Source organism: Serinus canaria, chromosome 1A (genome assembly GCF_022539315.1).
Source record: "Serinus canaria isolate serCan28SL12 chromosome 1A, serCan2020, whole genome shotgun sequence".
In the NCBI taxonomy this organism is placed as follows: Eukaryota; Metazoa; Chordata; class Aves; order Passeriformes; family Fringillidae; genus Serinus; species Serinus canaria.
This window is the reverse complement of record NC_066314.1, coordinates 56837537-56853973: the sequence shown is the minus strand read 5'-3', so window position 1 is coordinate 56853973 and position 16437 is coordinate 56837537. Positions and strand designations below refer to the sequence as shown.

The window sequence follows — 16437 nt, the reverse complement described above, 5'->3', positions numbered from 1 at the left end:
GATCACATGCCTCATACAGTACACAGAAATTACTATGAGCTGCTTTTAATGTGGGATGAGAACCAATACAATCCACTTGGAGCTGCTTTTCATTTAGGAAGATTTTTAGGAAATACAGATTTTTTTTTTTAACGTTATCAGGAGTTTGTGAAGCAAACATGATAAATCAAATGTGTTAGATTTTAGCATTTCAACAAATAAGCCCAGACTAAAACAAACCTATACACATTAAATTTTACACAGAGACTTAGTTGAGTTCTAAGGTATATGGAATTAGTTCTGCTCTCATGCAGGCACAAATAAAGAAATTTGGTGTCCTCAGATGAAGAGTTAGGTTAAGCAGACAGAAAAAGGGATATGTTGGAAGCAAATTTTAATATAAAAAACAATACCTGCAGCAGGGGTCCTGATTTTCAACCTGTCAACCTCCATGATAAAGTCATCCTTCAGGAAGAGGAAGCCAATGATGGAGAAGAGATAAACCAGGATGAGAGCAAGCACTGCAGTGAGGATAATTGAACGGCCATTCCGGGTAACGCTTTTTATCACATTTAGCAAGGTCTCCTCCCTGTACACCAGATCAAACAGCTGGGGAAGGCAGAGAGTAGAGGAAAAATGAATACAAATGAGGCAATATATAGATGCTACATAGGAAAACAATCTGAACTATTGAAACCTGCATCAAGCCATGTTCTACATTCTCAGCTTCACAGACTCACATTGATCTCAGTGAGAGCTGGTCATGCCTATGGAGGAGGAAATCTAGCACAGAACTTTAAATTTTAAAATTAATTACAGCAAAATCCACAAAATATATTTGAACCTGATTCAGAGACGGACAACACCTACCATCAAGATCTGTTGTTTCCCCATGTTTAAAACCAGGCTAGATTAAAATTTAAACAGTGTCTTCATACTATGGATCTATATCTACAAAGTAATTTTTCATGTTATCTCTCATCTGACAAACATGCACAGGCTGCAACCAAAAAATGCACTCATACATGTAAGTGATTACATATTTGTAAACTTTCTTTGAGCTCATGGCATCATGTAAATGTCACATGGACAAGAATTGGGGCCACCTCTTCTTAGGACAAAGTTTAATTAATGTCACTGTTTGTATAAGACTAGAAACTTCTATTCTTCTCTACCCTGCACTATATGGTTTCCTGGTATTTAACTTTAAAGAAAACTATACATTAAGATAATATTGCTTTAAATGTCAAAAGCCTAAACCAGCAATTAAACGTGACAGGAGCTTTACAAGAACCTTTAACTTTTTTTCTCCTACAATTTTCTTGATGTTCTATAGGGCTTTGAACCTTATCTATAATGTATGTATTTCTACTTCAAAACGCTCAGATTACAGACATAAAGTGACACAATATGATTTATCAAAATGCTCCACAGAAGAAGGTTTTAGCCACAATTTATAGGATCTGAAATCGACAGCCTTGTGAAAGGATTAATAATGAAGAAAGAGGGGAGACAGTTATGAACAAATATTAGTTTAGACTACATCCACTACTAAGAGAACACCTGGAAGCAACCTGGGTACATGGATAAAGTCCATGAATCATGGACATTGGTCAATAGCAGTCACTGAAAAAAATTAAGTACATAAAATGTTTCTTAAGCTGCTTGACACTTTACAAAGTATTTTAAGACAGAGATCACCTAACTCATTGAAAGAAGAGCAAATAATTTTTCTATTTTTTAAGCTGGAGAGTTACATCCATTTCAAGGGGTCCTACAGCCACAGCCACAATCTTGGCTCCTTAGAAATCTTCCCAAACTTTGAAGCAGACTTTAGTGTCAAAATCTGGAAAGTCTGACTTCAACAGGAGCTCTATCTGAGTTAGCACTGAACTCCTGAAAATTTTAGTGTGCTTAACACATCTTTGAAGTGCTGGGAGTTCACCACTATTCAGGAAGCTGAGAAAAAATACAACAGGAAAGGTAATAACCACAATTTAGTCAGTGTCCCTACAAGTTTCATATGCTTCACTATAGAGCAAAAGGATTAGCAAACAAGAGCAGTGAAACACCTTTTACTGCTACTCAGCATGAAGGGAGCAGTTAGGGGAGTTTAGCATAATTCTGTGTGATTCATTTTCACTGCACCTGTACCACATTATTAAAAGGCATTCCATCTGGATAATGGCAACAAAAGAAAATGAAGTGGGATGCATTTCAAGCGATGAATCTTCCTGCTACACCAAAGGCATGCCATCCCCATTCCCAAGTAATTTGTTAAAAATGTATTGGGGATGAGGAATGGGATCCTTTGGTACAGATAGGATGCACACACCCCTGGACAACTGCCCCCGAAATGCTAGGATTGACAATAGACACAGGAATGGTGGACACAGAACATGGAGAAAGCTGGGAAAAAGGAGTGGGCTGGGTGATGATTGTCTGAGAAGAAAGGAGCAAACTTTCAGCTCTAAAACAGATAATATAAGTCCTAACAGAAACAGGTTCTACTAAAAACAGCAGCTCCTAAGGGGCAGCAACACAACGGCATGCTAAAAATACACATGATTTGGCTTGATTGTCAGGAAGAAATTGAAGACAGCTGCATGGGTAACGGTATTTTCTATTTTTGCAAAGTTTTCCCCTCCAAAGCAGCACGTACTTACCAGGAAGCTGTAGAAGAACTCGTGCACACAGAGGCCCAGCATGCAGACCAGGACATAAGCCACGTGGTAGAGAAAAGCCATGTCCATGATGACGGCTCTGTAGCCACGGGTGAAGGTCCCACGGTTCCCAACAAAGCTCACCAGGAACACGATTTTGTTACAGAGCTGTGGGGGGAACAAAGGCTAGGTTTATGCCTCAGAAAAATCCTGGTATTTATTGTCTGGGTTGCTGTCTCGATAGGCTGGTTTGACTAAATGCACAACCTTTAGATAGCTGGAATGAGGTGAGAGAAATCCAGCTCTGACAGCGCACTGGGGATGAGCACATGAGGGCGACTGGAAGTACATCACCTCTCCAACAGTGCACTGTGCCTCATCACATTGTGATTTATTCCTATTACATTAGTGAATAGGTGGGCAGGGTTAATGTCACAAGGCATTAAAATCCAGCTGGGGAATGAACTCCCAACAATTCTGAGTTTAGACCTGAGACTATGTAAGAGCAGCTACGATTGCTACTACAAGAAAACAATAGTAAGACAACAGAAAATGTGTGGGGGAGGGTGTGTGAGATCTATTTCCTTCAGATAGTGTCCTTCAATTTAAAATCCCTAAAAAACCCCTCAGAAATGAGGCCATTTTTGAAGTATAGCATTTAAACAACAGCATCAGATTCTCCATGGCTCCCAAGCTTTGCCTGCACACGAGCAGCAGTGCAGCAGTGTACAGGAAAGGGTCTCACCTCATCTCTCTGGCAGTCCAGGACAAGGAATGAGGGAGGACTCAACACACCTCTTTTGCTCCCAAATTTGACATGGACAAGGACTGCTTACTTGCCTTTACCTTTGACTATATGTCTGGGTATTTTTCTGTATGTGAAATTCTCACGTACAGAACTGGTGGCAAACAGCAAAATACTTAGTGCTGGGGTGAATTAGAGCTGTAGCAGTCAGGCAGAAATTTAAATAGATCTCTTGTGAGCACGACTGTGTATCTTACCAAGCTCAGTAAGCATGCAGACTTATTCATGGCTAAGTTAAGAGATCTGGTAAAGGGCTGAGAGAATTTTTAATTTTGGAAGCTCTTTTCTTCCTGAAAGTATATTTAAGGTCCCAGAAACATTTCACAAATTTGTGTCAATAGTGCCGAGAGTATTGGTAGAGAAAATTATTCTTTTAACATAAGAAACTGTAGATTTTATTGCCCTTATGCAGCAATATTTCTTTAAGTTTCCTGTTGTTTTTGTTTTTAAAATATTTGCATATGCACAAAACTAAACCAACTTTTTTCTTAGTTTCCCACTTTGCTGACAGTGCTGTTTCAGGATGACTGGAAATTATTCATTTTTTTTGGCTTAAACAATGAACCAGAAAAAAGTTTTTGCACAGCTCTAATCAAATTAGTTTTTTTTTAATAGGAGACCTTTAATATCTTTCCTTCTGCTGAAAGGGAAATTCTGGTTGCTTTTGAAGTACTTACATTAGCAGCACCAAGGAGTATCAAGGTAGGACCGAGCCCTATAGTATATATAGACCTGAGAATAACAGACACCAAAAAGGGTCGAATGCCAACAGGCTTGGAGATGAAAAACAGCATTACTGTGCAAAACGCCACTGCTATCCAGAGGAGCACGGAAAACAACGGTGAGAGCGTGCCTGTGCAGAGGAGAAAGGGAGATTTGAGAAAGGCATCTTTGGAGACTCCATTTTTCACCAAGAAACGGATCCAAAAGATCAATTCCTTTGCCAGCAGAGCTAACAAAAGCGTGATTCATGCATCACAACTGCTGACCACGGCTTGTCCTAATTGCAGCAGCAGCTATTATTCTCAGAGTATTGTTGCTTTTTGCACAGGTAATAATACAGCTAATGAAATTTCCATTAAAATCCAGGGAGTGCTCAGAGATGGAACAGTTTACCCTTCTCCTGGATCAAGCCACTAATCAGCTCCCTTCTGCAGGGATCATTAGGGCCCCTCCGGCCTGATTCCACGATTGCTCAGCTACAGAAATAGCCGGTCCTGGGGGCCGCACAGCAAGTGGCAGCGCGCTGCACTGCCACGTTTCCAGCCGCGGCTCCCGAAAAAGCAACTCGCTCCCGAAGGGCCGCGGCTGTTCCGCGGGAACCTCCGCCTCTGCAGGGCAGCGGAGCGCTGGGCACAGCGGGATCGGCCCGGGCAGGGAGCGGAGCCCTGGGCACTGCGGGATCGGCCCGGGCAGAGAGCTGGGCACTGCGGGATCGGCCCGGGCAGAGAGCTGGGCACTGCGGGATCGGCCCGGGCAGGGAGCCGGGCACTGCGGGATCGGCCCGGGCTCATCGGCCGCGCTCGGCTCCCGGGCACGCAGCGGGGCCCGGGGCCCGCCGCCTGCACTGCCAGCAGTCCCTGCTGCTCTGCAAGATGATGCCTCCAGGCGCTCCCCGAGCTTTGAGCGATGCCCCTGTTTTCCCTCTCCCCTCTGCTTAAAGCTCTGGAAACACACCATGCTGCTGTGATATAAAAAGCACATTCAGATCTCAGGGCACTGTCACACTTGTACACTGACTTCTATTGTTATGGGATGAACTGAGAGGTCAGTGACGGGGGAGAAGGGAATAGAAAATTTAGCTAGACTCACAATAGGAATCTCTTTGGCAACAGATACACAGCTGAGCAGCATCACTGGGATTAGAAAACAATGAGACAAGGCCCTAGCCTCAACATTCAGATGGCATCCAAACTTTTCCAAAGTTCAAGAGTGATTCTATCCCTGGTGGGAGGTTGAAGGTCAGCTCCATCAGAGAACTTCCTTGCCAACAAGATTTGGAAACTTTTAATGGATCCTAAAAAAATTACTTTCAAGCCCATCTGAAAGACAAGGCCAAAGTTCTCTGTGGTTCTGTTACAAACCAGTTTTCCTTCTTCCCGACTGCAGGTCTAGCAATTTCACATTGCAGAACCCACACCAGTACCATGTGCAGACAGGCACCCTGGAGGCAAAGAGTCTTCACAGAATCATGGTTTGGGTCGGAAGGGACCTCAAAGATCATCAATTTCCATTCTCCCTGCCATGGACACCTTCCACTATCCCAGGTTGCTCAGAGCCCCATCCAACCTGGCCTTGGACACTTCCAGGGATGGCACAGCCACAGCTTCTCTGGGCAACCTGTGCCAGAGCCTCACCACACTCACAGGGAAGAGTTTTTTCCTAATATCTAAACTAAACCTACTCTCTGTCAGCTTGAAGCCATTCCCCCTTGTCCTGTCACCATGTGCTCTTGCCTTTCTTTCTTTTAGGCTCCCTTCAGAAATGGCCTTCATCTGGAGCAGACTCGCCTCTGTTTTATTACATAAGAACAGTAAGTACCTACTAAAAGGCAGCATTTTGGGATGATTAGATCAGCCCAAGCACCTCAGACAGGTGAACAGAGGTGGATTTCTACCGGGTGAAGGGGAAAACTGGGAGACCAACTCCAGCTGTCGGATCCCACTTTGGTGTAGAGGGAGGCTGGCATTAAGGAGGCTGCCTCATGACCTGCTAATCTGATTTGGCCACACCTATTCCTTATTGCTCAGGAGTCGCTTTGGCTTTACAAGCACCAGGAGCTGGAATCCCGAAATGAGCTGTCACTGGATTACTGGGGCCACTTAAACTAAAGCCATATAAATCTGCAGTTCAGAATAAGTATTAATACCTACTGATTGCAGACTAGAGGATTTCCACGAGTATAGATTAGCTAAAATTTAGTAGCTTAAAAGGTTTATTTTTAACCCTTTATTTCTCCTCTCATCCTCAGTGGGCTCTAACGTGCTCTGAGTGACTCCCCAGTTTACAAAGCACAAGATGCTTCCCTTCTCCAGGGCACAGCCCTGCAAACTCTGCCTCACTCCACGAGGCTGTGGAGCTGCCTGAGGTGTGACCTGCAGAGCCCACCCTATGGGCTGCCAGCGCAGCGTGGTCCCCATGCCAATATATTTTAATCCTCTGCCTTTCTGTTCTGCCAGCCAGCAGGAATGTTTGCTGGTGCCAGCTGTGGTGTTTGTGAAAAGCACATGTATCTACTAGAAGCTGGACTGCTTCCACCAGCCCAGTTCACATGCCATCAGACAGAGGTGACTTTCAGTCACATTACTGACTGGCCACGAATCAAAGGCCCAGAGGTGAATGGCTCTGCTCCCATTACCAGTATTCTAAACTATTTAGTGTCCTTTATCCCAATTCAGCTTGTTTGGGCTTCAAAGAGGCCTCCTGCTAGTCTGCTGCATTTATAGCAAATAAAAAACTTCATTAAATATTTCCTGTGACATGGGACCAAGCAGAGACAGAATCATAAGTTTTAAGAGTATTTTTACTTAATGCATTTCTCCTCTGCAAAAGTTATGCCCTTTTATACCAATAAACAATACAGTCAAAAGCCAACAACCTAGTTTTCAAATAATTCTCTTCCATATGTTTTCAAGACTGCAAGTCATTCAATTTGGTCAGCCTTAAGGAATCTCTGTCCCTCTGCTGCCAGGAATCCTCCTTCAGTTCAGAAGCTGCAGCTAAATGTGTGCAGTAGGACACTGCAATATGGCAATATAAAAAAAAAATTAGCTGAGATCATCTAGATAATCTCCAGTTTATGCTCTATCCATTCTGCTCTGCATTGTGTGGGCCACGTGACACACAGATCAACCACCACATTTCAGACAACATCTGGTACCTCCTTAGGAGACACTAAATGGCTTCCAGATATGACTGCACCTGAAAGTGCAGCTTTACTTGTTACTTTAGAAATGAAAGCATCTAAAATTAAAACAAAAAATAAGACCAAACTCTACTTGCCTTCATCTCCATCATCTCCAAAAGGGTAGAACAGAGCAACTGCTAAGTTGATGAATACAGCAAGGTTGAAGGAAATGCTTCCCCAGAGAGAGATGTGTCTGGAGAACCAAAAGAGGGCTGGATTATCTAGAAAGGGAGAAAAGCAGCAATCAATAAGCTGAAAGCAAGCAGAAATGGCCCCAAGGGAGTTAAATACAGATTATTGTAGAAAATATGCACATCTTTAAAATAAACTAAAATAGACAAATATTAAACATAGGCTTGCCATAAAACAAAGTTTCAAGCAGAGCTTTTAATCCAAAGATCACAGTACAGTTTATATATACTGGAGTTTTGCCTCTGGTAAGATTTTGGATTTTAAGGCCTGGATATTTTGCAAGGGAGTCTTTTCAGCTGCATCTGAATCTGCAGCTTCTGTGCATGGGGACATAAAATCAAGCAAACAAATAGATTTTAGCACTCTGAATGCCAGTCAACCAGAACACCCAGAATGTATCATCCAGATGACCTATTTGGACTGAGTACACCAATGACATAGGCAAAGAACCATGGAATAGGCATGGTTTTCAGAACTGCAGTGTTTTCCTCACCTCTGTCAAACTAAAAACATTTTGATCTGCTTGGGAAGCAGGCAAAATTTGGTCTGTCTGGGTTTTGTTTCTAGAAAAGCTGACTATTTCCGGTGTGATGCTCAGAAGCCCATGGTCACCTGCTGACAAATAGCTCTGTACTCCTGCTTAAAAGGACTCAAACAAGCCACAATCTCCATGTGTGAAGTGTTGTACAAACACACATAAATAGTCCATATCCCAAATAACCTACAGCCTAGCTAGAGGACTAAAAAAGGGCAAAACAGGGTTGAATTTGTGTCCAGAGTCACATACACGGTTCAGCAAGAAGGTCAGGAACAAAATCAGAGTGTGCTAAAACTCAGGCAAGCACTTCATATATATTAATGGACTAAAATATGTTTAAATTAACATTTGAAACAAGATCCTATGTGCAATAGTGCAAAAACATCTCTGCTCAGAGGGGTTTCACACATGATACATCCCTATTAACTAGATTTTAGAGTACTGAAAACTTCCTGCAAGTATGCAGAGCACCCAGTGAAGTTTTTATAAACAGCAGATTCCTTCAGCTGCATAAAATTGCCTCAGGCTTTAGGCCAAATAGTCTTTAATAGCAATTAGTTAATATTCAGATTTCACTGTGATAACCTTGTGTTGCTGACTGCTGAGATTCAAGCATTTGGAGCCACTGCAAAAATGGCATTTGTCAATTTAAGTAGCACAGACTTCATGCTTACAGACACTTGATTAAAGAATGAACCAAGCTTCAACCTGAATTATCTTTTCAAATAATAAAAAAACCCCAACACAGAGACTTTTGGGCTATTCCACTGATGAAGGGAATTGAGAAATTTCTGCTCTAAATAAAAATAAAACCATTTTATTTGTTCATAGCATTAGGCAGGTGTGGTCTGTCTAATTGTTGGGTTGGCTCTTTTATTTGTGTTTCTAATGCAAAGCCCCCAGATATGATTTTTTTACTGAAGTAATTTTTCTACAATACATTGACTTTTATTCCCAAATATTCTGCAGATTCTGGAATCATGTGTTTTTCAACTTCTATTCTGGTCCGTTTGTCACTACTAAATTTTTAGGGTGCAACCAAGAGATGCAGATTTGTGTTGATGGGGTTTACGCTGAAGACTTGCTGTTGCTGAAAATTAAAGCCTGGGAATTGACATATAAGAAATTCCAATAACATCCATGTCTCCATCACATTCAGGATGCTCCCACATTGCTCTGACTATCCTGCTGCTCTAGACCCTATTCCTTCCTCCCTTCTTGATCAGTTGCTGTGAGCAGATGATGTGTGACACTCCAAGAGCATCTGCATTTTAGCAGTGAATGAAGAGATCACTTCAAGCCATTTTTATATATGTTCAGCCTGGAGAAGAAAAGGCTTTGTGGTGACCTCATTGCAGCATTCCAGTGCCTGAAGGGAGCCTTCAGGGAAGATGGAGACAGACTCTTTGGAAGGGCCTGGAGTGACAGGACAAGGGGGAATGGCTTCAAACTAAGGGTGGGTTTAGATTGGATATTAGGAAGAAATTGTTCCCTGTGAGGATGGTGAGGCCCTGGCACAGGTTGTCCAGAGAAGCTGTGGTTGCCCCATCCCTGGAAGCGTCCAAGGCCAGGCTGGATGGGGCTTGGAGCAACCTGGGATAGTGGCAGGGGTTATGGAACTGTGTGATCTTTAAGGTCCCTCCCAACCCAAACCATTCTGTGATTCTATGATATATAAAATACAACCTTCTGCTCCAAAAGCCAAGGGGAGAGTTGACAGTGGCTGAACTGGCAGCAGCCTCCTGATCCAGGCACACTGGCAACAGCCCCATTCCTGCCAAGGGCCAGCAGCTGTACTGCCCACCAGGGAGCTGAGGATATTCAGGGTACCTGCTGGAGCTTCCCTGCCCCTCGTCTTGGTGGCGCTACTTTGACCTCTCCCCCATGACCTTGACCAAGCAGCTCAAGGCCACACACATGCCTCCCCAGTACCATGGGACATGCACCAGTATGGGCAAACTGGGACACCCTGCAGCACAGTCATGCCAGGCTGATGTGGACTGGCAGAGGGGGACTGACTCCATGGGAGCTGGGCAGATTTAAAGCAGCTGAGGTTCTGGTGAGAGATGTTTTTAAGTGACTGACATTTACGAGTCTTTTAATGGCCTTTCAGGAATCTGCAAACCTCAAATATGCAGCTACACATGTTTTTGTTAAATATTAGGGGCCTTGGTTTAATTAGGTGCAACACTATCAAGACTAGTAGAACTACACCCTGAGTTTTGGAGTCCAAAACATCATCTTGAACACATCAATAACTGCTCCATTTTACACTTCTTTTATGGGGGCATGCAAGTGTCTCAGCAGACCTACACTCTCAAGCCCAGAACAGTTTTGCCTGTTGTAGTGACAGAGTGAACAGAGAAAAGTGTTCATCATTAAAATGCAAGTATTTGAAGGTTTAAAAGCAAGGTTTTAGCATAATGAAGCTATTTTTTTTCAAATTACAGTACTTACTTCTAATTTTCTTTTGCCATTTCATCTCATTGTACAGATCCTCAGTCTGCTGGAAAAAGTCATTGACTTTGCTCCCTTGTTCATCTCTCTCTGTTGTATTGAACACCCGACTTTTGGATTCCCGAGTGAGGAACTCACAAATATTGGGGACAGGAAAGACAATCTTTTCCATTGTTCTATCGTGGCGAACAATCTATAAATAAAATGCACATTTTTGTCAGAGTCAGTGACTATCCAATCATTTTGTCATATCTTTTCTTGTTCACAGCTCCCCTTTTATTTACAAATGAATGCATTATAATTTGAATATTACAATAAAGTTGGACCAAGCAATCCCAAAACAGAGTAAAGCTGGTTTTATTTTTAAAAGCCTGCCTGAATAAGGCGGCAAATATAAGTCTCAAGAAAAACCTAGGTTCAGACTTTGCCCAATAAAAAAAATCTTGTAATTCAGAATGCTTCAGTTTGTCAGCAAATTGAAACAAATCTGACGCAGTAAAAAGTGGAGAAGTTCAGGGGCTTTCTGCTCTGATTACAAAATGCTTTTCTCATCTTGAATACATTTCTATGATGGGATAAATTGTAAAGGTGAACATGCAAAAATGTCACTCAGGCAGCACCCAGTCTTTATCTTTTTACTTGACAAAACCCAAGGTTTTGAATTGTTTGCATTTCAGCATCTACCAAGCTATCAGTGAGTGAGGTAGATTTTATTTCATCTCACCACACTGCCATCAAAATTGCTTCCCCATTCTGATTGTTGACTCTGCATTACTAAAAATACAGAAATGGGTAGAAAACCCTTTTAGACTCCTACAGCCATGCCTCTGTGCAGCCACTGGTGAAAATAAAAAAACACCCCTATTTGAATTTCAAAACAAACAAATGAGATACATTAATATAGGGGAAATAATATCTGAAACACCAAACAGGTCTAGGACTGCTTTCCAAGACAAGCAGTTATCTATTTTGTATAGCAGCAATGCTGGGTTGAGTTTCACTTTTCTAGAAGAAGCTACTGGCCACATAAAAGTTGACCACAGTGCTTTTTTAATGCCTAAATTTACAAGCTACCCAGATAAAATGGCTGATAATTGCTAAGAGAGATCCCAGCAGCAGCAAAAGTATTAAAATACATTAAGAGGAGCACTGAGCTTCCCTCTGGACAACCAAGGCTGTGGATCTTCCATCTACCCTGTGGTGGGATACCTTTGTGGACCTCTACCTAAGTCCAACCCATGGCAGGTGTAAAGTTTAAAATAGAGAATAGAACTGCTGAAGCAGGCCAAGCCTTGGTATTTTAAACAAAAGCCATACTAAATGTCTACACCACTACAAACCCTGTTTGTACTCCAACCAGAGTTTTAATCTGACCAGCCAGAATCAGAGGCTTTGAAACTCATGATTATTTATTTGAGTGATGTACCATACAAGACGATTCTTGACTTCATGACACAGCTCCTGTCCACAGTCATTATCTCCCTAACAAAACATGTTTGGTACCACACAGGAAAGCTACTGTGAAACGATGGCTTGGAGCCACTTCTAATATAGATGCGTTCCTTTACCTTCCACGGCCAAAAGCATATTATTCAACCTTCTCCTCAAAAATAACCCACACCATTTGGAAGCCTAAAAAGAGGAGATACACCACACACAAGATGCAGACTTGTCTCACAGTCCATCTTCTGCAGAGCAGTCCTTTACCTCTATCTGTGCCGTATGTTTGGCATAAAACCTCAAGGCTTCATCTCCTTCATCTGGATCTGACCCTGGCTTCAGCATCTGTTGCAATGTTTTATTGTGACAAGCCAACTAGAAAAAGAAGAAAAATCTGATTTATGTCCTGCTATGTTTTCAGCTTTATCATCTCCACTTAACTAACACAAATCCTCCTTCCCCCCATTCCCATACACTTACATGCTCAACCCAGTGGGGCTCTTTCCACAGACAACAACAAAAATGTAATTACTCGAGAACAATAGAAATAATTTAGTCTTAAGAAGTCAGCAGAAAGTCCTCAGTTGAGATTTATGAAAGGCAGTTTAGTCTGCAGCCTGGATGGTTTTTGGAAGGCTTTTGACAAATGCCAAAAAATTAGACTGAATGCTTCTTTTCACTTGAGTTTAGACATAAAATTTGCATACCTCTGAATACTAAATGACATTTACAATTAATTTTTCTCAATGACTTCAGATGGCTAAACTAGGTTGTAGGTTGGTTCTCCAGGGCTGCAACTATTTCTGAGGGAGCTGGACTGTAGTTTCAGGCAAATACATCCTTAACTGCACAGTTTATATACACAGCAAATAGATACATACACACATACACACAAATATGTATCTTCTATAAACTTTTACAAATTATACACTTCACATGCTTGATAAAATACATCTGTTATATGTTGAGTAGTAGATATTTTATATGTTCCATTGCTGTACAAAGTTTAAAAAGAAAGTTGTTGGCAAATGCATTCATGATGTCCTGTAGATGAGTGAGAAACAAAAACCTAATTATAAGGCATAAGAAAATTACTAAAAATTCAATTTTCCTTACATCATAGTAAGTGGTTTTCATCCAGAATAGCTGAGGTGTTTCACCTGATTTAAGATGAGAAAAACTGCAGCAGGAAAGAGAGGAAAAGGCACTTTGCAGATGTGATCCAGGGCTGAAGCATCACAGCTGACATTACCACAACAGACCATTAGAAATGAGGCAGGCACACACTCAAAATGACCACAGGAACCGGGGCTTTGAAGTGATGATCACCACAGGTGGGCTGGGATTGTGCTACATGAAATAGCACAGCCTGGTGAGGAATTATAAAATAATTGCACAGCTACAAAAAGCCTGACAGGAATTAAGTCTAAAAGTAACAATGGATCCAAACAGATACTGTAATAATCTAACCAGCACATGATCTCTCTCATCTGGAATTTGCATGTCTCATTATCTCCCTTTTTTTTTCTTAACAAAAAGGCAGGGGAGAGGTACATATACAATTTAGTCCAATTATTGAAGTTCCCTAGAATCTACTGATCAAAATAAATTTTCTTCTAGATCTCAATACAAACTTATTAAATAAAGATGAATAAAAAATGGAACATCCAAAAGGAAGAGAATATCAGGAAGATATATTCAGGAAGAATAAATGTGCTTCCAGCAACTTCCTTGGGGACAGAAGTCTGCTTGGTCCTGACAGCACAGCCCAAGCCAATGTGGCACAACATCAGCATTTTATAAAAGTGTCAGGAGCAGCTATTCAGGGAGATCAGCAAAGAAATGGCATGGGGATTAACTGCAGAGGAATATTCCTTCCATCAGCAGTAGATTTCTGTCCTGAAGAGTTACTTTTTTTACTCTACCTAGCAAATGCATGGATAGTATCATCACACACATCAATGTCTTTAGCTAAAGTTCCACTTATTTTTGAGACTAAAAAGGTTCTTTATGACTATCTGACAAGTTCTTCCCCTTCACACAAGCCAAATAATCTGATCCAACCAGCAGCTTTTGCATCATGACCACAACAACTTCTTAGCAAGTCAACTTGAATTCATCTCTTTGAGGTCCTTGCATGCCCCTCAAGACATGCTCTAGAATCATGGAGAAAGAAGATGAGCCATTAGAAACAAGATAGTTACTGTTTAAAAATGCCCTTTCAACAGTGTTATTACTTTTGCCTTTCTGCTTTATTGGATGTCCCTCTGTTTCTGTACTTATGAAAGGGCAAGCAGGAGTGCCCAGTTCACCTTCTCTGTATCATTCATCATTCTGTACACTACTGTCACGTTCTCTTTTATTTGTCTCTTCTTTAAATTAAAACAATCCCTATCCTTTCCATCCCTCCTCAAACAGAAGACTCTCTGTGACTCAATTATTTTCCCTGTCTATCTCCAAGTGCCCTTTACTTTGGCTATATCTCTTCTTTAAGATATGAAGAAGAGCACTGACTAGACAGAATGCAATCACACCGTGCTTGGAGTGATGAATTAGCATAACCAGGAGCAAATATATTCCCCTTTGATTATCTTCTGTAATACAGAGGAACTTTGCCTGTATCTTGACCTTTATTTCTCCAACGTGAACCATTAAGATTTTCAGTTTTCTAACAAATGACAAGTCAAGGACATATAGAGAGTTCTTCTTATTAAAACTATGCCAGTTGGAATTAAGGGACCTGCTATAGATTCAGAATTGGAAATGCCATTTGTAAACCCTGTAAAAACTCTATATATTCCTTCCTGATATGCTTTGAACTGTCCATAACTTTTACTGTAAAAGTCTCTCTTGATAAGTATCAGTAACAGAAATTCCCTTATTACATGGAGTAGAAAAAACAAAGTCAGGCTCTCATATTCTAATGGGATGGGCCAGAACAGAGTGTTCAGAGCCTGCTGAGGATTTGAGATTGAGCATATTTTGCTATCAGGTTTCACATGAACAGCAGTCATGCTCTTTAAAACAGTGTGTATTTGGTGACCTGCACGGTGCTTTCTGAGGCTGTGACTGTCCCGTGCTGATGTGTGAACAGAACCTAGCGCTGCACAGCGGGGGCTTTCCAGCATAGCCACTGGACAAAGTGACCTGAAGAACAAGCCAGGATTTTCTGTGCCAGCCCCTCTACTGCCAGAAAAGACACATCAGGAAGAACAAGGGATTTCTGACCAAGCTGGAGGAGCTGCAGCACATTTCAGATGGGGAACCTACCTAAAGGCACCAGCAATCTTCAGCTGGTAAAGCTGAATCTTCTTCACTCATAACTTCATTTCTCTTAGCTTCCAAATCTCTCAATATCCACTTACCTTCTGTGTATTCCAGACATTCAGACAGTAAGCTCAGAGCAAAGGGCCCATCAATTTTCTGGTCATATCTCAGTTTGTACAAAGGATGGATTCCTCTACATTGACACAACAATAACTACTGCTCATATTTCTGTATTGCCACAGCCACAGTGATGGAAGAACATTGTGGACAGCAATCTGAGTGAGCTCAGATCCAAAGCAGAGGCCCATAGTATGACACAGAACAGCTTTGGGAATGCTGTTATTTGGCAACCATGGTGTTTTCTGAAGCTCTGCTCTCATGAACCTTCTTTTGCCCCTTAACAAGCTCAGAGGCCCATGTGGTCCAGGGGGACTGTGTCAACAGATGCCTTGACCAGGGCAGAGCTTTTTGTGAGATCAAAGACACAGCAGTAAAAATAACAATGCAGTGACAAACTGTGAACCTAAAATACAGGAAGCTTATCCAAGTTTATAATACACCCTAGGTGACAGTTTATGCGTGGCAGATAAAGGCCGTGCGAGCTCGGAGTGATATTTTTTTTCATATTTAACTGCTGTGATGCAGTACAGTGTTATATCCAGTGTGCTGCACAAGTCTTTTGGGGCACCTGGAGAACATGGCATGGGGTGGACATGGCTGAGAGCAACTACAAGGAGAAGAACAGTTCCATTTATGTTTCCGAAGCAAAGCTCAAAAATGCACCTCAAAAATACATTGCAAGTGTAACTGATAAAAAAAAGCCCAAAAAACCATCACTAGAGCCTGAATTTGCAAAGACCCCCAGAAAAATCACCATTGTGGAGAAAACTCCCTCACTCACTCACTCACACATCAGCCATGCCAGTGACAATATTTTAAATGACAACACTGTATTTTACTGCTCATCAAGGCATGTAGGGACAAGAAGCAATAGCACATAATGGAACAGTGACTTCCAAAGAGGGGATGTGCAAGGCAATAGCTATATGAATAAAGATCATTTGGCTTTCAGTCAGTTCCTAAGGAAGGACTGCTGTTCATCTTGAAAGATTTTTACTTAAAAATTTTGGAAAACACTGTAATAAAGCATCAGTACAAAATGTGAAAGATTGAGGACAGACCAAGAACG

General features: G+C 41.7%; 1 protein-coding gene across 1 annotated transcript in view; it reads right to left on the bottom strand.

Annotated features, from left to right (window-relative positions):
• Positions 1–16437, bottom strand: part of ITPR2 (inositol 1,4,5-trisphosphate receptor type 2) — a 242864-nt gene that overhangs the window by 33671 nt on the left and 192756 nt on the right. The window contains exons 46-51 of the mRNA XM_018918626.3: positions 12249–12356; positions 10542–10734; positions 7450–7575; positions 4125–4300; positions 2646–2810; positions 393–588 (exon numbers count right to left, since the gene is read on the bottom strand). Coding sequence (XP_018774171.1) covers positions 393–588; positions 2646–2810; positions 4125–4300; positions 7450–7575; positions 10542–10734; positions 12249–12356 — 964 coding nt within the window. The remainder of the gene's footprint in view (positions 1–392; positions 589–2645; positions 2811–4124; positions 4301–7449; positions 7576–10541; positions 10735–12248; positions 12357–16437) is intronic.